The sequence below is a fragment of the Meles meles genome, chromosome X (assembly GCF_922984935.1).
Source record: "Meles meles chromosome X, mMelMel3.1 paternal haplotype, whole genome shotgun sequence".
NCBI classification, from domain to species: Eukaryota; Metazoa; Chordata; class Mammalia; order Carnivora; family Mustelidae; genus Meles; species Meles meles.
This window is the reverse complement of record NC_060087.1, coordinates 1,461,261-1,485,992: the sequence shown is the minus strand read 5'-3', so window position 1 is coordinate 1,485,992 and position 24,732 is coordinate 1,461,261. Positions and strand designations below refer to the sequence as shown.

At 48.2% G+C, this 24,732-nt stretch overlaps 1 protein-coding gene across 7 annotated transcripts in view; it reads right to left on the bottom strand.

Annotated features, from left to right (window-relative positions):
* The window catches only part of GYG2 (glycogenin 2), a 34,549-nt gene extending 15,951 nt beyond the window's left edge, over positions 1 to 18,598 (bottom strand). For 4 of the 7 annotated variants that reach the window (XM_045994386.1, XM_045994389.1, XM_045994392.1 and 1 more), the window contains exons 1-7: positions 18,078 to 18,207; positions 17,253 to 17,382; positions 12,698 to 12,778; positions 11,711 to 11,852; positions 2,911 to 3,085; positions 1,512 to 1,674; positions 455 to 581 (exon numbers count right to left, since the gene is read on the bottom strand). In XM_045994386.1, the coding sequence (XP_045850342.1) occupies positions 455 to 581; positions 1,512 to 1,674; positions 2,911 to 3,085; positions 11,711 to 11,852; positions 12,698 to 12,778; positions 17,253 to 17,259 (695 nt within the window). In that variant the 5' untranslated portion in view covers positions 17,260 to 17,382; positions 18,078 to 18,207. Of the gene's footprint in view, positions 1 to 454; positions 582 to 1,511; positions 1,675 to 2,910; positions 3,086 to 11,710; positions 11,853 to 12,697; positions 12,779 to 16,200; positions 16,280 to 17,252; positions 17,383 to 18,077; positions 18,208 to 18,483 lie in introns of those variants that run through there. The other 3 variants (XM_045994387.1, XM_045994390.1, XM_045994391.1) reach the window with 3 other exon arrangements.
* Positions 18,599 to 24,732: the final 6,134 nt, after the last annotated feature.

Genomic DNA, 24,732 nt, shown 5'->3' with positions numbered 1-24,732 from the left:
ATTTTTAAAATACAGTTGTCGAAAGAATGACTTTGACCACCTCGAGACGAGGCAGCTGTTTTCTCCCATCTGTGTCTCCGTTCAGTGCATTGTTTCGTTTTGGGTTTTTTTAGCGCCTTGTTTAGTCATATCATGGAGTTTCTGTAAAATCCCGCTGTACATTTATAAAAAAAAAAAAAGAGAGAGAGAAAAAAAATAACATCTTAGAAGACTTCTTTTTAAAGTCATTTTGACTGCAGACATTCGAAAGAACCACAGAGGTTCCGGAGACCGCCCTTTGGGAACCACTACCATGAAGACGTACGGTCTTGACCATCTATGATTTAAAGCAACAGGCAAGCAGAGGGATCATCTAGTTTTTTCCTGCCCAAATTCTAAAAGCTGGTAAAGATTCTAGAGACAGGGCTGCTTGAAGGCAGCAGGCATGGACGGTTATAGAAAGTGGAGAACTTACCGTTTGAAAGCAGGGCTGTAGGTGTACGCCGTGTTACTGCTCAAGTTATAGATGAACGGCAAGTGCTTGTGGATGTCTGCCGTTGACCAGCTACTGAAGAAGCTATTCAGTAAGCCTTGATCCGCCCCTAAATGGCAAACACACAGCCAAGGAGGCCCATCACAGATGGTAGAGCGTTTCAAAGAATTCAAGATGTGTTTGAAGGGCTTGACCCACCCACACGTGGGGTCCCATTCTATTTCTTCTCTCTGCCCGCTACAATATGACCATCTGTCTCAAAAAGGACGGATCACCCATACCATTCATTTTAACATGCATATTCTCTCCAAAACTTTCCACCCATAACCCAAACCATGCATCATAAACCCTCGTAGTGTCCCCCGAATTTTCAACTCTTGCAATGAATTCTATCCAGTGGCCCACAGTGCTTTATGGGCAAATCCTGGTCCTTACCCACAGATGATTCTTCGTCAGTCCCCCATTTTCTCTTATGGGACAACAATCCTAGCACTGCCCCCATCTACTAATGTCCCTTCAAGTCAAGCACGAGCTTCTCTTTGCTTCCCAGAGTGGTTCCCTTTGTTCTCTACCAGGGTCTGCCCAACTGAGGCTTGCATCCCCTTTTGTCAATAAAGTTTTATTGGAACACAGACATGTTCATGTCAGTTTTGTCAAGGGCTACTTTCACTCTACACCTGCACGGTTAAATATCTGCAGCAGATTTCATAGGATCTGTGATGCTGGAAAAAAACAAATCTATTATCTGGTCTTCAGAGAGAAGTTTGCCTACCCTTTTCTGTTTGATCAGGATTGGGGAACCGTTCCTCCTACTCACTGAGGATATTTACTCACTGAGGATATTTTCTTCTGCGGTTTTTCTCTGTCGTGTATTTACTTACTTCACTGATTCCTGTCACCCTGTCTGGCCGCATTCTTCCACTGGATCCTTAACTGACTTATGCCATCATGTCTCTGGGGGAAGTGAGGATGAGGCAGGGGTACGGGACCAGAAACAGCCCCATCCTCTTCCACGCATTTCCAGCTTCCCATCACTCACCATCAAAGCTGCCGTGGTCTGTGGCATGTTGCAGCAAGAGGCCGTGCGTCTCCAGAGACGGTTGGAAGACAAATACACCACTGTTGAAGCAATCCGGCCATCCGGGATCGGGGGCTGCAGAAAACTCTGTCCTATCAAACAGCTCATCGATATTGGCTAGCACCTGGCAAAGCAGAGCATGGGGAACTTGTAGCACACTTCTCTTACCTCCAGGATGCAGGTGATAAATGCAGCAGAAACTTGAGGATGGTCAATGTCTGGTGATTGGAAATCTGTGCCCACTTTGCTTTCTCCCTTCCCTCCTTCCTTCTTTCTCTGTCTTTCTTTCAAGATTTTATGTATCTATTTGACAGAGAGAGCACCAGCAGGAGGAGTGGCAGAGGGAGAAGCAGACTCCCCGCTGGGCAGGGAGCCCAATGTGGGACTCGATCCCAGGACCCTGAGATCATGACCTGAGCTAAAGGCAGATGCTTAACACACTGAGCCACCCAGGCGCCCCAGGTTTTGGACTGACTCTCCTTTTCGGCTTACAATTTGAAAGAGAAGAGTGTGTAAGACTCTGGTTTATTTCAAGTGATTGTTGGAACACCACTTCTGAAAGTAAATCATTTTCTCAAGGTTCTTAAAATCCTCTCCGGAACTCGTCTGACTGTGTATGCTCTTTCGTCTACCAAATGTGACCAACGGAGCTCTGAACACACATGAAAGGAGAGGTTCACAAGTCGATGTAATACACTGGTTGCCTTCCAGAACTTGCCTATGGATTACAGACCCCTCCAACACCCACTGAGTTTCCAACCTGTGCGGTTTGGAAAAAAGAAAACATGACTCCAATTGTGTTACTGGTCTTATGTCCCTCTGCACCTGTCCATCTTCCTATAGAGCTGCTTTGGCACAACCAAAACAAACCAGGACGCATGCCAACACCCTGACTTCATTTTACGTTTCCACCTTCCAATGACTGTTTTGGAAAGTAGCCCATCCTAGGCTCGTACACTGCAGGTCGCTACCCCACACGACAAGAGGAGGATGCCTCAGCCTAAGAAGCCCCGTGTACCAGTCCCATCCAAAGTATGTAAGTCAAGATGCAATCAAAGCCAAGTATTTTTTCTAATTATTCTATTTTTGTGTCGATAAGATCATGTGATTATAAAGCCCTCCTAGGGAAGCAGCATGCCTTCAAATCTGTTAGTGTCCTGGGCAGGGTCAGAGTAGTTTTAGCATTATGCTATAGCTGATTTTGATGCACTGAATGTCCATGCTGGTGATAGAGATGCATGTTATGTGCTGGGAATCCACACGGAAACACTAACAGCCTCCTTACAAAGGAAAAGGCATTATCTCTGAGGGGTCCCTTATCAAGTAGAGCGTCTCGTCCTCATCATCCCCCTGTACTCACCAGAGTATCTGCATCCAGGAAGACACACTTGCTATAATGGGTGAGGGTCCAGCAGTGAAGCTTGGTGAGGGTGACCCCAAGCTCAGGCCTCTTCAGAAAGGCCAGGTGGATGTAGTCTGCACTGTCGATCAGGTTCACCTCAATTACCTCATCAAACACCTTCGAGAGGATAACCCTGGAAAGACACACACTAGGTACTAGGAGAGCAAGGGAACATTCAACACAGGACATCCTACCCCTTCAAGATGACGCCCTTTGCTACTCACCCACATGAAGCATAGATCCAAAACCCCATCAGAATCATGGCAATCTTCACATTCAGGCTTTATTTTTCCCATGGAGTTTGCATACTTTCCACTCACACTTAAACTTTACGCAAACTTGGACATCTTGACAACTGTACACAACTGTGTTGGGTAGAGTGATTCCAGTCATCCCCTAGGAAGGTAATTCTCTTTGAAAACGGCATGGGCCATGGGAATGAACGCTGAGCAGGGAGAACTGGACAGATGGCTACGACCATCTCCATCAGTTTTCACTTTATGTATTCAAAACCTACATTGTTAGTTGCATACAAGTTAAAGACTCAAATTTTGAAAGACTGTACTTTTTATCAAAATGAAACTTTCCTCTATTCCTTTTTCTCTCTCTTTTTTTTTTTTTTTGACTTAAATTCGACTTCATCATAGGTTGGAATGCCTTGTGATGATGAAAAATTAAGAGCCAAAAAAAGATGAGGGCATGTCAAAAAGATACAGAGAACCAATCAGGAATCTGAATAACAAAACAAATCACAAACAAACAAGAAACAAACAGAAAACATAAACAAACAAACATAATATAAGATGGATATTCATGGGTCCATAATAACAACATAATTGAATAAATAAGTAAGTGGGAAAGAAGGAGCAGCAAATTCCTTAAAGAAGAATTCCAAATACAAAATGAATTAGAAATGAGGGAAATAGAAAATCACCATTAGGCTAACACCACCGTAATAATGACTGCTGACAAGGTTCACCGATGGATACTAAAATTAATGGGTAAAGGTTTTGAAAGAAACAGCATGTTTTCATATGCTGAAAGTATCTGCTCCAAGGTACCCATCAATTACAAAGACAAAAATCATAACCCCACAGATAATACCTTAATGCTATGATCAAGGTTAAAATCACCAGTAACAGACCACAAAAACATCACATACTCCTGGATAGGAGGCCCTGAAAAAAGTTACATCACTCCTGAGGGCTTTTTTTTATTTTTTTATTTTTTTGCCAAAAAAGGCATAACTTCAATCTACTACTGAAAAAATATTGGACAAATGCCAGCCCCCAAAATTCTATAAAACAAATGACTAGTACTCCTTGAAAATATCAAGGTCATGACACATAAGGAAAGAAGGAGAAAAGGTCATAGTTGGAAAGTCACAAAGGCAGGTATAATAACTAAGTCCTGGTTGGGAACAGAATCATATACTATCAAAGGTATCCTTTATTTTCAACATTCTGTGCTGTGATTGAAGTTGCCTCCTGTACATATCTAGGATATGGCTGGGTTTTATGTCTACTTCTCTGTCCTTTAAATGGGGTTTTAAACCCATTCACCTTTAGTATAATCATTGATATATTCGAATGGAGTCCTGCGGTTTTATCTCCCCTCCCCCTTTTTTTTAGTGTGTAACAGTCTCTTTTTCTTTCTAATCCTTTCCCACCATCCACTGCAAGGATTACATTTTTTTCCCCATTCCATGCATTTTGCATTAATGCTTGGGAAGTTGTACGTATCCTTTCTAGTCTTCTGATGGTTACCACCCTTGACTTTCAACACACATATTTAAACTTATATTCTCTACTGAATGTAAAGGCAGTCAGCATCTCTATCTTCACCCCAAATGAGACAGGAACATCAGCCGATGTTTACTTCTGTCCCTTCCCTCTGTCCCCCTCATCACCTCTGCGTGGAGTGCAAATCCCAGATTATTTTCATAACTATGCCTTAACACATTTACAATTAACTTTGAGTTCTACTCATATTATTGGCTTGGTGTTACATCTTTATTGTAAGTTTTTCTTCCTTGGAGGTTTTTCTTCCTTGGATTCACAATTCACTGTGCTTGAGGATATCCTCAAGGAATTCTGTTCCCAAACATCATCCATGGGTAAAATCTTCAAGCTTTTATGTATTCGGAACATCTTTAATTTGCTTTTGAATTGCACAGATTTGGCTAGATACAGAAAACTCATTGGAAAATTATTTTGCCCCCGGGGAGGATGGTGGGGGGAGGGGTAAAACAGGTGGGAGGGATTAAGAGGTACAGACTTCCCATTATAATCGAGTAGGTCACAGAGGTGAAGAGTACAGCCCAGGGAATGTAGAAATAATAATGTCAAAATTCTGTACGGTGACCCTACTTGTGGAGAGCATTCTATAATGCACAGAATGTCAAATCACCGTGCCATACACTGGAAACTCATGTACTACGCTACGTCAACCATACTTTTGTAGACAGACACATGAAATTACTTTGCCCAGAAAATCTGAGACGTCTGCTCTCTCAACCTGACCGATGCTGAAATGCTTTTAGCGCCTTTCTCTGTTCTTGGTGCTCTGATAACACCACCCTTGGGTATCGACATGTGTGTCCACTCATTCTGCTTGACACTCAAGGGGCAGCATGCTCAGAGCCGAAATAGGAGAGGAGTTAATTCCTACAATTTGTTTTCTCTCTTTCACTCCTTTTGAAACTTCCATTACGAAGCAGATGTTGGTGCTTCCAGGATCTATCTGTTATATCCTGTACCAGCTTGTATCTTATATTTTTTGGTGCTTTTTCATCAAATGCTATTAAAAGTACCTACATCTCTGAGAAAGCACTATCTCATCGCCAAGGTTCCCTTGCTTTTAACCCAGTTATTTATGGAATTTATGGCATCCTTAGGGTTGTATAAAGATCCGGGAGCGGGGGCAGGGGGGGTGGAAGGCAAAAGAAATATCACTCCATGTTGCTACAAATAGACTGTGATGTATGTCCCCAAATCCCTTTGTTCAGCTCTGCCTGTTTTCTCAAAATAAGTGCCTGGGCTGGGAATGAAATCTCAAAACTACAATTTGAAGCTTTTTGCAGAAAGATTACCCCACTCTGCCCTTGAAACACACTGCCTGGAAAAACAGAGTGGTGGTCCTCATACCCACACCCTTGGTCACTTTCGGTCACCTGTCACTATTTGTCACTGGACCATCGGTCACTGTTCCTCAGCTCTCCCAGTGATTACAAAGTATGTAATGGGTCCTATAAATGATAACTCATTCTGTAATACTGAACATTCCCAGGATTCCTGAATGTTTCTGAATATTTTACAGTTCATCTCAAGTAGGCCAGGAGACTGAAGGAAGTCGGTGTGGACAGCTTTTATGGACCCTGAAGAGACAGGAATGGAGGACAGTTGTGTGTTCTTCTGGGGTCCTTTTGGCTTTATCAGGACCATTCTATGAAAAAAGTATGACTTCCTCCAATCACGAGGGGGAATGATGGGCCAGTACGCAACCAAGAAAGACCCCATGTTTCCCATCTTGGTCCCTCAGGGTCAGCGTGCCTGCTCTGCATCTGCTGGAGCCTCCGGTCTGACTCTGAAGGTCAGGCGTCTGGACACAAGGGATGCATTTCTCTCTAGAGCCGAAGAGCTCATCTCTGGCAAGAGGAAATACACTGTACAGATTGCTTAAGCTGAAACACTTTGAGAAAATGGGTTTTAGCCAATTTGCCTCTAGTCTAATGATGTCATTCGATGTCAAAGACAGAGGTCTGCCCTCCAAAACACCAACATTTACAAAGACAGCTGCCAACCTAGCTGGTCATAAATACTTCCCATAGACATACTGATGGTTCATACCCTCCACCATTGTGAGATTCATCCGTCCATTTGTGATGCTTGGTTTGAGGACTTCTTTGGATATTATGTAGACCAACAAGCCTCCTCCCCAGGATAGATTTTATAAATGTGTCCCTTTGTTGATTTGTTTGATCTTTTACTTTTACACATAGTATTTCTGACCTATAGAGGTCCTGGTGGCCTCCTCTGCTTTCATTTAAGACAGTTTTCCCCACATTCAGATGAACGAATCTGTCATTGAGATGAATGACCCATCTATGGCAAGGTCTGGAGACACTGGTTGTGGATGGTGATCCTACCAGCATATGGTGGGTGGAGACCAGGGACACTGCTCCACACCCTCCAGTGTCTAGGATGCCCCAACTCAGAGAGCCATCCAACCCCACATGTCAGTACTGTCCAGGCTGAGACACTCTGATTTACTGACTTCTAAGATTTTTCTATCCTTTAAAAATTTTACCTTTACACTCATAATCTACCTGAATTCATCTTGGTACACATGCATGTGGTGAATTATACAAAGGTCATGAACTGTCTTCTTTAGGGCAACATTTCTCTATGATATACCTCACATGGTCTTCCTACTCTTGTGTATGTCGAGGCTTTTCTCATCTACATGTAAAACACAACCAAACCTGTAAATCAAGTTTGGGTATCAAGATTAGGATGGTTTCTTAAATTAAATGAACACATTCTTTCTTTTTTTTTTTCCCCTCAGCTCTGAGATAGCTCCTATCACATGGAAATCCATTCATTGTACCCAACATAACAGAACGTTCTTTATAACTGCCCAGGATCAGGACCTTCTACTAGATAAGCCTTTGATAACATTCTCTGCTTTCTACCCTGGGGTACTGGTGAACAGTCTTTTCTATGCCTTCTAGTATCAATGTGGGGTCATCTGAGTTTCCCTACAAGGATCAAGTATTTCATCAATCTAAACCAGCAAAGTGTTCTGTGAGGTTTCTAGAAGTTTCCTGCAAATGACTACTTTTTCACTTTAATTTTGGATACTTATGTTTTCTGTCATCTTAATTTACTTTTAGATAATCCAACACTTGGACTTGTTTCCTGTTCCCCGTTTTCAGTTTTTATGAATCTCTTCTCTCTTGACTTATGTATTTTTTGTTTGTTTTAATTTTTTTTCCAATTGTATAATTTCTTCACTGATTTTAATTTTTGTATTGTTTGCCTTCTGTATTTTTTGTTTGTCTTAATGTAAGATTTTTTTGACTTCGATAATTTATTTCTTCACTGATTTTAAAGTTTCTCTGTGGAATGGCATTAGTTTTCCCCTTTGGTATCTATTTATTTTATTTTATTTTATTTTTTAAAGATTTTTTGTTTATTTATTTGACAGAGAGAGATCACAAGTAGGCAGAGAGGCAGGCAGAGAGAGGAGGAGAAAGCAGGCTCCCCACTGAGCAGAGAGCCCGATGCAGGGCTCAATCGCAGGACCCTGGGATCATGACCTGAGCTGAAGGCAGAGGGTTTAACCCACAGAGCCACCCAGGCGCCCTGCCCTTTGGTTTCTATAGGTAGCATTCATATTGCGAATATTTTAAGCACCGTAGAATTCAAGGTTTGATTTGTTCACTTATGAAGTGTTCAGCAATTTCTGATTTAAAATGTCCAAGGGTAACGCTGGTTTTAAATTCGGTTTGCAATGAACGTCTACTTTTATTACAGTATAGTCAAAGACTATAACATTCAATTCCTGCTCCAAGTGCCACATTAAATGCCTCTTCGTACTGAGAGTATAAAATCAATTTTCCTAAGTGGTCCATGGCTGGTGAGAACAAAGATTACCATTTACATAATGCATAACATTTAAAAGATACCTCATGCATTATTCATTAGATCAATTTACTCACGTGTCTGCCTCATTTGCGAGTTAAACACTAGGAAAACTATATAAAAATACTCTCCCTCTTCCGTTTTTTGCGTTTGCTTGTATATCAAATAACGTTTTTTAATATGCTTTATGTGGTGATTGTTGGCGCACCAAGGATCTTGAGCAGTGTATCTGCAATGGGAATTCTATTCTTTATTATGTAGGGTTCCTTGTCTGGATTGTTACACTTAGAAAACCGTATGACTGTTTCTGCTTTTCCTTTCTTCTACAGGTGATCTGTCCATCGTTCATTAGGTAACTATACCAGACAGAGGAGGTGGGTGGGGGATGGGTTAAGGAGGTGATGGGGATAAGGTGCGGGGGGGTCACTTGTCATGATGAGCACCAGGTGATGTTTCAAAGTCCTGAATCACTATATTGTGCACTTGAAACCAGTATTATACTGTATGTTAACTAACTGGAATTTAAATCAAAACTTAAGGGGCACCTGAGTGGCTCACTGGGTTAAAGCCTCTGCCTTCAGCTCAGGTCATGATCTCAGGGTTCTGGGATTGAGCCCCGCATCAGGCTCTCTGCTCTGCAGGGAGCCTGCTCCCCCCTCTCTCTCTGCCTGCCTCTCTGCCTACTTGTGATCTCTGTCAAATAAATTCTTTAAAATATATAAAAAAATGTAATCAAAAAATACATATACCAGATAACATGGGTCCTTCTTAAATGTGCATAGTTTTGTAAATATATTTACAATGATTATTTACCCTCAATACTAGGTTTTTTTACTCCCCTCCTTGTCCTTCCAGAAAGATCTTTCTCATTAAGTTGTGGTTTTTGATACAATGTTCACCCAGCAGATGACAATTTTTTTTTCTTTTAGTAGCAAAATCCGTAAGCACCTACATGCTTGAGAATCATTTCTGATCCTTTGCCAATAACAGATAAACTTGGCCAGGTGGCTTATTGGATGTATCCAGAAATCTTGATCACCGCAACTTTAGAAAGTCGTCAGTACACAGACATCTATGTTTGCCATCTTTATTTGCTTTGCTCCCCTCTGGCGATACCGATTTTTTTTCTGGTGTTTCTTCACCATGGGGGATTTTCTTCATATACGTCCTTGTTTCCAAGCTGGTTTCATCTGCTCTCAGCTTGGGAGCCGACTCACCTCTGTTTTAAACCTTCCTACTCTACACACTTCTGCTCAAATAGTGGGAAGCCTCTGACATTTTCCATAACAATGAGTCTCACAGTCGGCGGGGAAGATGACATGGAATGGGGTCTCTAAAAAGTTTAGTTTTTTAGTAATTTTAATCTGCTGTTAAATTTGCTGCCTGACTCTCTGCCTACTTGTGATTCTGTCAAATTAATAAATTCTTTAAAATATATTAAAAAACTTAATCAAAAAATACATATACCAGATAACATGGGTCCTTCTTAAATGTGCATAGTTTCGTAAATATTTCCTCAGTTCACGGCTGGACCCTTTTCAACTCAGTCCATCCTACCAGTTCCATTTGTATCAACAAGTCTCTACTTCCATGAATTTTATTAAAAGTGCCCCTTGGATCTTTTCCAAAGTCCTTGTGTTCCATGCACTAACATTTTTCATGAACAGCCTCTCCCTGAACTTGAGTATGATGTCCCCACCTTCACCTGGAGAAACATTTTATCTGCTCGGTGCTGATTTAAATTCTTCTCTGTCTTCACCTTGATACAAAAAGTGGGCTGATGCTTCGTCAAGGAGTGGGTGGGTTCTCATTGCTTCAGACTACCTGGTCCGAATCAGAAGTGGCCTTTCAGATCTCAGCCCTGAGAGCTGGCCGAGCAAACCTGACATCACTCGTTTAATGACGTAGGGAGGGACAGAGCAGGAAACCCCTCCAGGGCCCGTGTCCTTACACTGAGTAATGAAGTCTCTGTGACTACTACAACCAGACTGAATTCCAGCGGCTGCCCTAGCTCCCTTTCCTGGTGTCCCCTGCTAACTGGGACAACCCCTTCCAGGAGTGGGCCTCAACGTACCAGAGATGAGCCCATGCACACTTTTCCAGGCTTCTGCAAACTCTGGGACTCCCTGTGTACTCAAATGCTGCTCACACAGAGCCTGACTCTCATCTGCCAACCCCTGCCTTCATGAAGGCCTCCTCTAACCTTCCCTTCCCCTTCAAGGCTCACCCCACCCATGAATACCGCGGCCCTGTGCACGCCGCCCACAGCCAAGACAAACTGGAAGAACCTCGTGCCCACGCGTCTATCACTAAACAGTTTCATCATTCTTTACATTTGCCCATGGCCAACAGGAAGCTCCTCCATAGTGCAGGCATCCGGACCATGCCTCCGAAGCCCCAAATTCATGAAACTCTGTTCCTACAGCAGCCGCCTTCAAGACAAGTCTCCATGCACGTGCTCCATCGAGATGACATCCATCACCTGGGAGCATCCAGAAGGAACAAATGGTCTCCCCAGTGAACTACTGCCACGCAGGATACTGTGGGGACACCACCTTCCATGTGTCTACAGATGGGAACAACCCCACACTCAGGCTGGAATGCACAACCCGCTCTACAGAACTAGGGCGCCAACGGGCTCCACATTGCAAGCACGTGCTCAAGGACCTATAGCCATCCATCCTGTCAACCTAAGCGTGGACTCATCCTTGACCTCCCATCTCAAGCCCTGCATGGCAATCTCAAGACGTGGCTTTGAACAATCGTGAGAAACTCAGGGCATGCACTCACCACCACAAAACAGCTTTGCACACGGCACAGCCCCGTGCAGGAATGTCCACTCATCTTCCCGGGAAACATCGCACACAGGGACGGAGACACACAAGGATGCAGAAACCCATTCTGCACATGCAAGATTCTGCAAAACCACACGTAATGTGCTCCGGCTTCCAACCTTAAACCTCTCACCTCCTCTATGAGACTTGCTTCCTTTGATGATGAATTGAGTGGACCAGCACTGAATGCCTGCTGGGAATTCCAGACCCACCGACAGTTCTGGGGACCTCCAAGAGCCACAGGAACCGGTCAGGCACCAGAGCATCTTCCTGACTTACCTGAGCAGACTGGACACCTGTGGGGTGATGAGCACCACCAGCTTCCTGGTCGCACGCTGGTTCCTCAGGGACTGTCCCAGGACCAATGCACCCTGGCAGTAGACATCATTGGTGGCCAGCGTCACGAACGCCTGGTCAGACACTGCGGGTGTGGACAAAAACACCACAGTCACGTGCCCAGTGGAAATCAGAGATGGCAGGGTTGGCGGTCACCCCTCTCTGAAGCTTCACCAGCTGAACCAAGTAACTGCTCCATAGTTTACCAACATTTATGGGAACACTTTACTGACGTCCTTCCTGCCCCCTCCCTCCCTCTCGATCTCCCTCCCTTCCTTCTTCCCTACCTCCCTTCTTTCCTTCCTTCCTCCCTCCCTCCCTTCCTCTCTCCCTTCTTTCTTCCCTTCCTTTCTTCCTTCCATTTTTAGTAATCTCTCTGCCCAACATAGGGCTTGAACTCATGACTCCAAGATCAAGACTCTAAGATCCATGCTGAACCCCCTGGGCACCCCCACATCTTTCCCTTTGAAAACACACAAACACACGCAGACACACACAGTGTAAGGAGCCTGCACATGATGCCTTTTCTCTGCATTCGAGTGTAAAAAAACTCACCCCAAACACCTGAATCTGAGACACAAACAAATCAAAACCTGTAAGCAACTGCCCAAGTTATCTGAGCTAGGATCCAGATGTCTGCCCAACTCAAAACAAAACCAAACAACACAAAACTATGCCCAGTTTCACAGGGTCTCACTCAGAGGGGAGGAAATGCAAACAGGGGATCCAATTGATGGCAATTTCCAGTCTAAGCGCATCCTTGTGGTGGTGGTAGCTTTCATGGGGACTTCCAACGAGCTTAATTCCTGCTCCCCCAGGAGCGTGTTGCCGGGAGAGAGACAGCAGTTTAAAGAAATCCAGTGCAGGCTCCCGTGCTGTGTGCAGAAATTAAAATTCACAGCATGCAACGCAGGGCGAGAACACACAGACCTTGCTTTTCAAAGAGCAGAGCGTCCTCCCCTCCCCGGGCCAGCAGCTCCCCAAGCAGGGCCCGAAGGACTGGCATTCTCGCTAAATATAACATGACAAAGGCAAGCTTCTGAGGCCCGGTTCCCGGGGGGTGGGGGGGGGGGCCTCCTGGACCTTATACATTCCATGGGGGTAAATTCCAAAACAAGCCTATTACAACAGGCTCCTGTCTGCCCGTTCTTGTTGCTGCTGCTGCTGCTTTCCCAAATTAAGAAGGGTCTGCAAACTCCTCGCCTCTCCACTGGGAGTTGTGGGTTGTACTCAGAGAGTAAAGTTCCAAACTCAACTTTGCAGCTCCCCAAAGTATGTATGTATATATGTATCTGCCTCTCTATCCACCCATCCATCCATCCATCCATCCATCTATCCATCCATCCATCATATCTATCTATCATGTATCCATCCATTTACCCATCCATCTATCTATCCATTCTTACATCTGCCTATTTACCATTCATCCATCCATCTGTCCATCCATCCATCTATCTATAATCTATCATCCATCTATCCATCCATCATATCTACCTATCCATCCACGTATCCATCCATCCGTCCATCCATCTATCCATCCATCCATCCATCCATCCATCTATCTATAATCTATCATCCATCTATCCATCCATCATATCTACCTATCCATCCACGTATCCATCCATCCGTCCATCCATCTATCCATCCATCCATCCATCCATCCATCATATCTATCATGTATCCATCCATTTACCCATCCATCTATCTATCCATTCTTACGTCTGCCTATTTACCATTCATCCATCCATCCGTCCATCCATCCATTCATCTATCTATAATCTATCATCCATCTATCCATCCATCATATCTACCTATCCATCCATGTATCCATCCATCCGTCCATCCATCTATCCATCCATCCATCCATCCATCCATCATATCTATCATGTATCCATCCATTTACCCATCCATCTATCTATCCATTCTTACGTCTGCCTATTTACCATTCATCCATCCATCCGTCCATCCATCCATTCATCTATCTATAATCTATCATCCATCTATCCATCCATCATATCTACCTATCCATCCACGTATCCATCCATCCGTCCATCCATCGCTGTGTCTGTCTATGTATCTATCATCCATCCATCCATCCATCTATCCATCTATCCATCCATCACTGTGTCTGTCTATGTATCTATCATCCATCCATCCATCCATCCATCCATCTATCCATCTATCCCTGTGTCTGTCTATCATCCATCCATCCATCCATCCATCCATTCATCCATCTATCCATCTATCCATCCAGCCCTGTGTCTATCTATCATCCATCCATCCATTCATCCATCCATGCATCCATCATATCTCTCAATCATCTATCCCTCTTATCTACCATGTATCTATCTACCTGTATCTATGAGATGTTCAAGGGGCAGGAGACTTCCCCTATGGACATATCTGAGACATGGGAACAAAGACTGGGGTCCTCTAGAGACCTCAGGGTGACGAGAGAGTCCCATGTCCACAACAGAGCACCCTGTGATGGGATGGTTGACCACACAAGAGGAAGGTATAGCTGCATTAGCCCAAGGGAAAGTAGTAGACAGAACATAACACAAAGAGCAAAGTCACCAAAACTGGTTAATGCATACACTGGTTTTGCTGCATTTTTGTAAGGACATAAATGTAACTGCTATAATCAGTGCATATTATGCGCTAAAATATGTTCCCCCTCCCCTGGCCAAACTCGTAGTAAGTCCTCACTCCCAGGACCTCAGAATATGGGTATATTTGGAGATGGGGTCTTGAAAGAGGTAAACTGAGGTCATTGGTATGAGTCCTGATCTGCCAAGATTGGGGTCCTTACAGGAAGAGGGGATGAGAACACAGACACACACACAAAGGGATGACCACGTGAGGACATGGGGAGAACGTGGTGTCTACACCAAGCAGAGAGACCTCAGGGGGACCCAGCTCCGCCTTGCCTGGCTTGCCAAAGCCCCACCTGGATCTCAGATTCCCAGCTTCCAAGACTGGGAGGAAAAAATATATCTGTTCTCTAAGGCATCCTATCTGTGCGATTGGTTATGGCAGCCCTAGGACCCTAATAAATTGGGGCACTGAACTTGGGAAGCAGACCCGGTAATGCCACACCCACACTGGAGAAAACGGGCACGGCAATCACTTGGTTACACGCTCAGGCTCCATTTCCATCATCGTAACTTGGCTACATATTTCCTATGTCAACATTTTAAACTGGATCCTCCTCAAAGAAAAATAAAATTCACAACACATCTTGGTTGGATATTTCTAAAAGAGAACATCGAGGTCCTTCTGAATGGAAGGTAACAGGAAGACATGAAAAATACCCAACTAGATTATTCCTACCCCTTTATCCTCTCCGTGATCGCTAAGGAAACCGCAATACAATTGGCAGGGTCTGTTTTGGCTCAGCCATGGTTGATAAATATGGGCGTCCTTCCCAGGAGAGTTATCAAACCAGACTCCAGAACAATTAGATTCCAAACCATCTCATGTTTCAGACCTACTTTGTTTGAACACATCAGCTGATTCCACGTGAAAACGAGTCATGTGTGAGGCAGGGGGAAGCCAGGAGGTCCTGGGAGCAGAGCTGCTCCGTGGTCCATGGAGGGGAGTACATCATCTGGGAGGGCTTTGGGGACCCCAAGGGACACACACCAAGGACTGGTATTTGTCCTGAAGCATCTTGATTCAATGAGAATCCTTCGGACACATCTCCTGTGGGCCCCATCTCACATCGTGATTTGCAGGATGGACAGAGATAGTGCTGGGTCTACAGAGCGCATCAACTCTGTCCTTGCTTAGGATGGATTCCTGGTCCTGTCAATAGGCTGACACCACAGCACCCCGGAGAGCAGACCCCCTCTCTCCAGTGACCCCAACATGCAAACTCACGCTCTGCGAGGAAGATGTGCCCGTCCGAAGGCTGGCCACCAGGGCCCCACACCCGATGTGAGATCCCTCACAGAGAAGAGGCACAAAGACAGACCAGTGGATTTTAAGGACGGAAATTCATTAACAGGTCTCCAGGGGCCACACGGTCTTGCTTTTAAGAAGTTACCAAGGACCAAATCTCATGGTGGCATCAAAGAACCTCCATGACCGTCCAAGGACACCGTAATTAGAGTCTGCTGTCCCCCAACATAGTGCCAGGGTGAGGACTCGGGGAAACACACAGAACACGAGTGGCTGTACTCCAATCAACGGCTTAAGGAGAAAAAAAAAAGATATTCTCTCAACATGAAGTTCCACCCAAAGAATGTGGTGGCTGACTATTTCATAATGAATCTGGGAGAAAGGTTCATTTTTACCCGTTTCTCGTCCTTGTGCGTCCTCCACTCCCTCCATTTTCTATCCACCCTCCCCTCCCCGAAATAACATGGCCAGCTTCCCCCTTGGTCCCTGCCATTTTACTCAAAGGTGGTTTTTGTTCCCCAAATACCCACTTCGGGTCTTCGAGCACATTCCAGGGCCGATGCAGACACGTCCAAAGGTTGCTCATTGAATGCTGCCATTATACGGACCCTAGTGGGTTTGGGGGGGAAAGTGGTTTTCGTTCTGGAGACCTGGAAACTGCTCCCGGGAACAGAGAAACCGTTCTGCTTCTCCTCCGACAAGATTCATACAGCAGGAACCACAGGAAACCATGCCACGGGCCCCGCCTCAACCATTTTCCTTTCTGAGGCCAGACAGGGAGAGAGCAGCATGGAAACTGCTGTGTGATTTTACCAAATTGCTCCTCTGATACAAAGTTACCTGTTGTTTGGAAAAAGGAGGGGGGGGGTGCCTCATGGATGATCTCCTCTGGTCTTGGTCTGGTGCGAGGCGGAGTTCTTCTTGATAAAAACAGAACATGCCTCTCTCTTACGGGTTAAGGCCACAATCCCATGATCTAATTTCTAGCCCTCTGAACTGTCCACATCGGATGTCCACAAGCCCCCTGGAAAGGCAGGTGCATAGGACTGAATCTGACCCTCGGTGGCAGCCAAACCTTGCCCTAAGCTCAAGTCCGCTGCCCTGCTGGGGGGACGGGGGTGGGGGGGGAGTTATCCCAATTTTACTGGAATAACGACGTGTGCCTGTGGTCTGAACTTGGGAAACCCCAAAGGCACTGTGTTCCTAAACTTTTAGGGACATGAGCTTCCCATCTGTCTACCAGTGGGTCAGAAAAGCACTCAGTGAAATTTTATGCCCGAGAAACAAGCCCATGTAAAGTCCTAGGGCTGCGTTTTACAGAAGGGAAATTCAGGAATCTGGAGGCCCCCTGACCAGCCTATAAATGGACCCCTGGGAGGGGGGGTGTGAGACTCAGCCCATCTCATCTGCGCCTGGCCGGGCCAGTCTCTGCAAACCCAAGGATACCTTCGGGAGGCACTGGGGAGACGAGGGGCTTGGGGGTGATTGTGCAGGCAAAGGCGGGGGGTCTCCCCAGAGCAGATGGATCTCAGAGGGACCAGTCGGAACAGAGAGGTTGGACGGAAAGCGTTTGCAGACTCACCGGGCATGGTTTGGGTACAGTGGGGCCGCTGGGCGCCTGGGCTCTCTTGGGCGTGGTGGGTGAACTCTGCAGCCTGAGGCAGGGCCTAGCGGAGGCGTGGTCTCCAGGGGACCCTCGCAGATTTCCAGGCCTGCAGGGACAGCTCAGCGTTCCAGACACCCATAGCTGTACCCCAACCCACGGCCCCCCTACCCGCCCCGTGTCAGCTGGGCGCCACTGACTGGAAGCCACACCCACGACCCCCTTCCCTGCACCTCACCCTCCAGGCTCCTGGGCAGCCTCTGCCTTCCAGCCAGGCTCCCCGCGACGCCCCGTCCTCGCCCCGGGGTCTCCTGCAACCCTCTGCGCCCCGCTTGTCCTCCCTGCCCTGGGACACCCTCAGGCCCTTGCCCGCCCGGGTTTTAGAAGCGTCCCCGCTGCGCCCCCCACTTTCTCCCGACTCTGGTTGGTCCTGGGCTCCCGCCCGGCGCCCCTCGACTTTCCGACTGCTACGGAGTCACCGGCGCCCTGGCTGCGCCCCGCCCCTCCTCCGCGCTCCTGGGGGGCCCGGCCTCACCCTGGCCCTGTGGCTCCGTCACCTTTCTCGCGAGGATCCCACTGCGCTCCCCAACCTGCACACCTCGCGGTGGGCTCTCAGGCAGCCCTGCGCCCCCTGGGCCCCCAGCACGACCAAGCGGCCTCCACGCCCCCGCACCCCCTGCGCGCTCCCGCACCCCCAGCCCTCGCCACGCCCACCGTCCCGCGCCTCCCTAGCGCTCCCGCACCTCCCGGGGCGCCCTCCCCAAATTGCTCCCCAGCCCCCCCGCAACCCCTCGCCCCCCACACCTCCTGCGCGCTCCCGCGGCCTCTGGCCCGGCCGGCGCTGGGAGGGCCCCGCGGCCCGCGCCCCGCGATTGGCCGCTCGCCGGAAGCCCGGCCCCACCCCCGCTCGGCCTCCGGGGCGCGGGTCCCCCACGGAGGAGCCGCAGCCCCAGCCCGCCTCCCTCGCGCGCCGCCTGCCGCGAGTCCCGCGGCCGGGAGAGAGCCGTACTGGGCCGGCGGCCGCCTTCCGACCCCGCGCCCCGCCCCTGCCCCCGAGGCCCCCTCCCCGCGGAATCCGGGAGCCCGAGGTGTCGAGGTTCGGACATTTAACCTTTACCCAGCCCGCTGCAGAGTAAATGTTTGCTGTGGCCCCGAAGCCTGGGCCCGAGGCCAGCCGGCTGCGCTGGAGAGGCCACGCTGGGAAACCTACCCGCAGGGACTGCGGCGCACTGGATCGTACTGCATTCGGGGGTGGGCGAAGGAAGGAGTCAGGCACTGGCGCACGCCGGGACGCGGGAGAGGATCGCAAGATAAATGAAGCCTTGGCGCCTCAGCAGTTGAATCCGTGCGCGCATGGGCGGAGGCGCCAGTGAGTGTGCGCGTGCAGGAGTGCAGCTGTGCGGGCCCGCAGGACGCCGCCAGCGGGTGGGTGCGACCGTGCGCTCCGCACTCGGATGTGTGAGTGACGGGCCGCGTGCACGGATGCGGGGGTGCACCACGCGTGAAGGCATGAGCGAGAATGTGCATGAGTGACCAGGGACACGAACAACCCAATGCAAGCGTGCGTGAATGAAGGCGGGAACCCAGGAGGGAGGGAATGAGGGGGCTCCACGCAGCGATGAGTGAGTTCGTGTACGCGTACCTGGACGACTGCAGGAATGCCCAGATCCACGCGTGCATGAGTGAGTTTGCACGGGAGTGAATGAATGCATTAAAGGCATGAACAAGGGAACGAGTGAATGCGTGTATTCAGGAATGACTGAACGTGTGCGCGAGAACACGAGTCAATTAAATGTATGAAAAAGGGAACGAGTGAGTGTGTGCATCCTTGAATGGATGGAGGTGTGCCAAAAGTCAAATTTAGGGAATAGTTCAAGTCTGCGGTCCAGAATCTGGCAGGACAGGGAGGCCCGTGGCTGGGTGTAGACCCAGGAGCTGCCAATTTAAAACCTTCTGCTCTTTCATGAGTCCCGTTGAATGTACAGAGAAAAGGGGTGCACAGGGGCAGCGGGTGCCCAGGGATGCTGCCCAGGAGAGCTGGAAATGCTGGACACACACTTGAAGGGTCGGGAGAAGAATGCAGGGTAGCAGTCGGTGTTAGAACAGGAGACCTGTGAGCCATGGAGACTCATAGAGGGAGAGTAGTGTCTGCCAGATGGGCCAGATGGGGAGGAGGGAACGCTTGGCTGGGGCCATAGGGGAGCCCAAGGACCAGTGGTCAGAAAGACCTGGCAATTATTTCCAGAACTCCTCATTCTCTGTGGCCCTCTTTGGTCCACAGACTGTCATCATCCCACCCGCTGAGGTGTCCAGGGGACATCTATCTGCAGGGGGGTTGACGTGCCTGTTGCTCAGGAATAGAACAGTTGGGCTTCCTGCCCTGTAAAGTCACCTGCAGGGGTTGGGGGGAGGAGGACAGAGGAGTCCCGGGGGGAGGGGGTTCACCGCCCCTCTAACCCAGCCACCTGCCTCACAGCTTCACCCCATATCACGTCTACAACATCGGTACACATACCAATGAACGAGGTCTTTGTATTATTATGAAAACTGCTCCTCCCAAACCCCCACAGACGTCGGGGTGTCAGGGAACCCCCCGCCTAAGGTTCCACATTCCACGCTTTGGGAATCGGCACAACTGAGGCTCCAGAAATGAGAGGAAAATGTCCAAGAGAACATCGCCGATGGGAAACCTCATTAAGGATCAGGACCGGAGGGCGGGGATGTCCTCCAATGCCCATCGGACTGGGAGATTGCCAAGCAACAGTATGAGTATCCCTATAACATTCGTCCTATTATCCCAGCATCTTGGCCTCCCCAGAGCAGGACTTTGCTGGATTTCCTCTGGTTCCCCATTGTGCCAAGTCACCCACTCGCAACCCCACAGGGAACAGGAAGTTGGCATGCTCCAAAGCCATTCAGGCTCACTGGTGTCAGAAAAAAGGGGGCAGAGGCAAAAAAAGAAAGGGCTCCTGGTTCTAGAAGCCACCATCCATAAAGACGGCACCTCGATCTATAGCCACCAGCCAGCCTGTCCCACCAGGGGACAGGCACGGGTGGGGGTTTTCACCGCACATCACAGATAGGCCCAAAGCTGTTAAGAAATTGAAAGCAGGTCAGGCACTGGGTAGAGCCACCTGGAAACCACGAGTGTAGTGCCCGCCTCATTGTGACCATTTCTACCCTAAGGGGCTCCAGGATGCACACCCACAGTACCGTCAATGTATTGCTGGTCTGTCCAAACGGAGAAGACGCATGGAGCTCTGCCCCCACTATGGGCTGTGGGCACCTGCTTCGCTCCTTCTGGGGTCTGGATAGGTATCTACAGGGCTATAGAGCCCCTGGAAGGTTCCTTGAAATCTCTGCAGCCCCTGGACTGGTGGTAGGAGGATTGAGATCTGAGAAATATCTGAGGCAAGCCCCTTCTGGTGTCACTACCCCTGTTGTCTATCCCTGGCCCAACAGCCTGGAAGAGGAGAAATGTTCTCATGAAGCTGGACATACAGGGGAAGAGTCAGGTCCAACGGGAGTCCTGCTCAACCCCAACAGGCCCCTTGCTTCCAGGGGAAGGTGGAGGTTCCCTGGGCTCTGTGCTGGTCTCGCTGTTCGCTCCAATATTTACCAAGTGTCCCCCTACAGCCATGCCATGGCTCATTCTGTTTGGCCTCATTCTGGCCTCAAGTGAGCAAACTGTGGAGTACCGTGTGCAAAGGCCCTCCAGTGAGGAATGGGTCCTGGACAGACCTCCAGTAATCAGAGATCTGTTTCCAAATGTCCCAGGCAGCTCCTGCCTCCTTTACTACATGGATTTCCAGATTGTTCCCTTTTTGTGGATTAGAAGTTACCCAGCAGCAGGAGTTTCACCTGGCACTAGTGACATGTGGGGTAGGTCACTCTCTGAGATGGGGCATCCCGTGCACTGTAGGGTATGGAGCAATGTCCCTGATCTCCACCCACCAGGTGCCGGAGCATGCTGTTTCCTCCCTCAGTGGTGACAACCAGAAACAACTCCAGACATTGTCAATGATCCCCTGAGAAGCAGAATCATCCCTGGGGTGCTAACCACTGGGATGGATGGATGGATGGATGGATGGATGGATGGATGGATGGACGGATGTGTGGATGGATGGACAGATGGATGGTTGGATGGGTGGATGGATGGGTGGGTGGGTGGATGGATGGATGGATGGATGGATGGATGGATGGATGGATGTTTGGATGGAGGGAGGGAGGGATGGATGGATGTTTGGATGGATTGGCAGATGTTTTGATGGATGGATGGATGGATGGATGGACAGATGTTTTGATGGATGGATGAATGATGGATGGATGGAGAGATGGACGGATGGATTGATGATTGGATGGATGGATGGATGGATGGATGGAGAGAGAGATGTTTGGATGGATGGACAGATGTTTTGATGGATGGATGAATGATGGATGGATGGAGAGATGGATGTATGGATGGATGATTGGATGGATGGATGGATGGATGGATGGATGGATTGGCAGATGTTTTGATGGATGGATGGATGGATGGACAGATGTTTTGATGGATGGATGAATGATGGATGGATGGAGAGATGGATGGATGGATGGATGATTGGATGGATGGATGGATGAATGGATGGATGGATTGGCAGATGTTTTGATGGATGGATGGATGGATGGACAGATGTTTTGATGGATGGATGAATGATGGATGGATGGAGAGATGGATGGATGGATGGATATTGGGTGGCTGGATAGAGTCCCTTGTTTTGAAGCAGTGTTTCTTGGCATCAGCAGGACTGACATCTGAGGCTGGACCATTCTTTGAGGTGGGACGTCCTGTGCATCTTGTAGGACTCTGAGCATGACCCCTGGTCTCCACCCATCAAGTGCCAGGAACACCAGACCCCCACTTGTAACAACAGAAAATGTTTCCAGACATTGCCTCTCATTGAGAAACCCTGTCCTTTAGCAAGAGAACCTTCTGGGTAGAAGCCAGTTTGGGGCTGAACCCAGCAGAACCGTCTGCCCTGAGGGAAGAAATGAGGGTGTTCCCTTCCCTGGTCTCCCCCACAGCTTCCTTGACATATGTCTCAGGGGTCTGAGTGGAACAATCAAGACAAAGGGCAGGAGGAACCATCTGGGGTCTGCATGCTCATTGGAGTTCCTGGTAGCTGATGGACTGTGCAGAGGGCAGCCTCCCTTCTCTCCAGGGGTGGGCACATCTCTCTCCTAGTAGAGCACAAGGCTCTGGCTTGTGCACACATTCACATCCTGGGCATCTGGGCGAATTATCAGGGGCAAAAGTCAGGTTATGCCAGCTCCCTGCTGGGGTCTCGCTGCTCAGAGGCACCAGCCTTGCTGGGGTGGGGCATCCTGTTCACCGTAGGGTCCAGAGTGCCTCCCTGGTCTCCACCACGAGCTGCTGGGGGCACTCCCTCCCCAGCTTCCAAAACACAGACAGGACCTGAGAGCAGGAGTGGATGGCCTTTGCATGAGAGCATAGGAGGGTTAGGGGTGAATGGCTGTTTCCTGCTGGCTTGGGGAAGAAAGCCCGCATGGCTCTGCTGTCCCTACACCAACCTTCTGTATCCTGTTACCCCCCTAAGCTCTCCGGAAGGCAGAGTTGGAATGCTGGTGTTCTAGCAGCTCTCGGCAGAACAGGAAACAATGGCAGGTGCATGTGGGTTTGAAAGAAGGAAGGATCGCCCCTGACCCAGCCTCCGAGCCTCCCACCCACTCACCAGCCCTGGGTCAGCCCCGAGCAGGCAACATTTGCAGTCCTCTGGGGAAGCTGTGAGGGACACACATCCTCTGGCTTCCCTACGGGCACCCTGGGATCAGAAAACGGAGTCTGGGGACCGGATGGGTTCCCATGATGCATGCTCAAGCAACAAGCTCTGTTCTGATTGATGGACCAGGTGGGGATGTGGCAGGAGAAGGTGGAGAAAGATGCATGGTGGCCAGAGGGAATTGGGGAAACTGCAGAGATGATCAAACAGAAGGTTGCAGACGTCCCAGCAGCTGCCGCGTGTCCCAACACACACTTCCATCGTGACCTCACCCCTGCCCCACACACCCGCCTGCCCCGTGGGACCCTTGGTACTCTGAATTTGTGCTCAGAAACCGGGGCAGAAGGCAGTAAGCCGCAGGCGAGCCTCCCCAGTCCTGGCCACAGGTCCATTATACAACTTTCTTTTCTTTTCTTTTTTTAAACCATAATAACCATATGTTGGGATAGATTTCAAACCCAGAAACTACGAAAAAGACACCAACCGATTTGACTGCACAACACACTTTTGTGACCTAAGGCCAATGAATTAATCTGAAAAGGACAAGCAAGAGATCGAGAGATGGTATTTGCCATTATAAACAGGATATCATGATTGCAACAATTTATTTGCCATTATAAACAGGACATCATGATTGCAACAATTTATCCATATATTACCCGCTTGTAAACATACACATCGCCATGTATGAAGAGCTACAGTTGCAAACCACTTGATACAAGCAATAGACAAAATGTTTGTAGGTTAGGCTACTGGTTTACTTTCAATCCCTCCTTTGCCCCGACTCAACATCAGACATGGAAAAAAGACCTGCTGAAGTTGAAGATGAATCCGTGGAGGGACCCCTGGCGGGCTCAGTCGGGGGAGCTCGTGGCTCTTAATCCCAGGGTTGTGAGTTCGAGTCCCACGTTGGGTATGGAGATTACTTAGAACTAACTAAATACATAAGATGAAGCCTTGGATTTTTTACTTTGTAGGATTGTGGTAACTGGGAGAGACATAGCTGGGATTCTGATTCTCCTCCATAATTCATGCATCTTTATCTGATTGATTTGGGTGAGGGATGCTGTGGAACATTGTGGGTCAATCAAGGCTGAGAAGTTGCCTGGTAGCTTCCACGTGGAAATCTTTATCCTTAAAAGAAGGAAGTGAAAGAAAATGCTCTTAATTAGGGCCCTGGATATTAATGGATGAGGCTGTGATGGCTGGTGCTACAGCAGCCATCTGTGGCCATGAATAAAACTGGCTAATGCCTTGCAACAGTGAGGTCCAAAACCAGCAAAGCCAGACACCGGAGGAAATTATTGAATCCTCAAATCACTCCACCCCAGAGGCTCAAACCTCAGTAGGTCTTCTTAGGTGATATTTTCTTTATGGATTGACCCATTTTGAGATGGGCTTTTAGTGACTTCAACATCCTGATTCATACAACCTAGCAGAAATTCTCAAACGTTCTGGCCACAAGACTCCTCGAGATTCCTAAAAATGATCAGGGAACCCCGGGACATTTGTTTACATGGGTTGTCAACATCTATATTTTCCATCTTAGAAATAGTAACTGAAAAATTTTAGGTGTTTCTTTACTTAATACATTGAAGGTAATTACAAGAAGCCCGTATGCTTTACCCAAATCACACATTTTTAGTGGAAAAATAAATACATCTTCCTGAACAAAAATT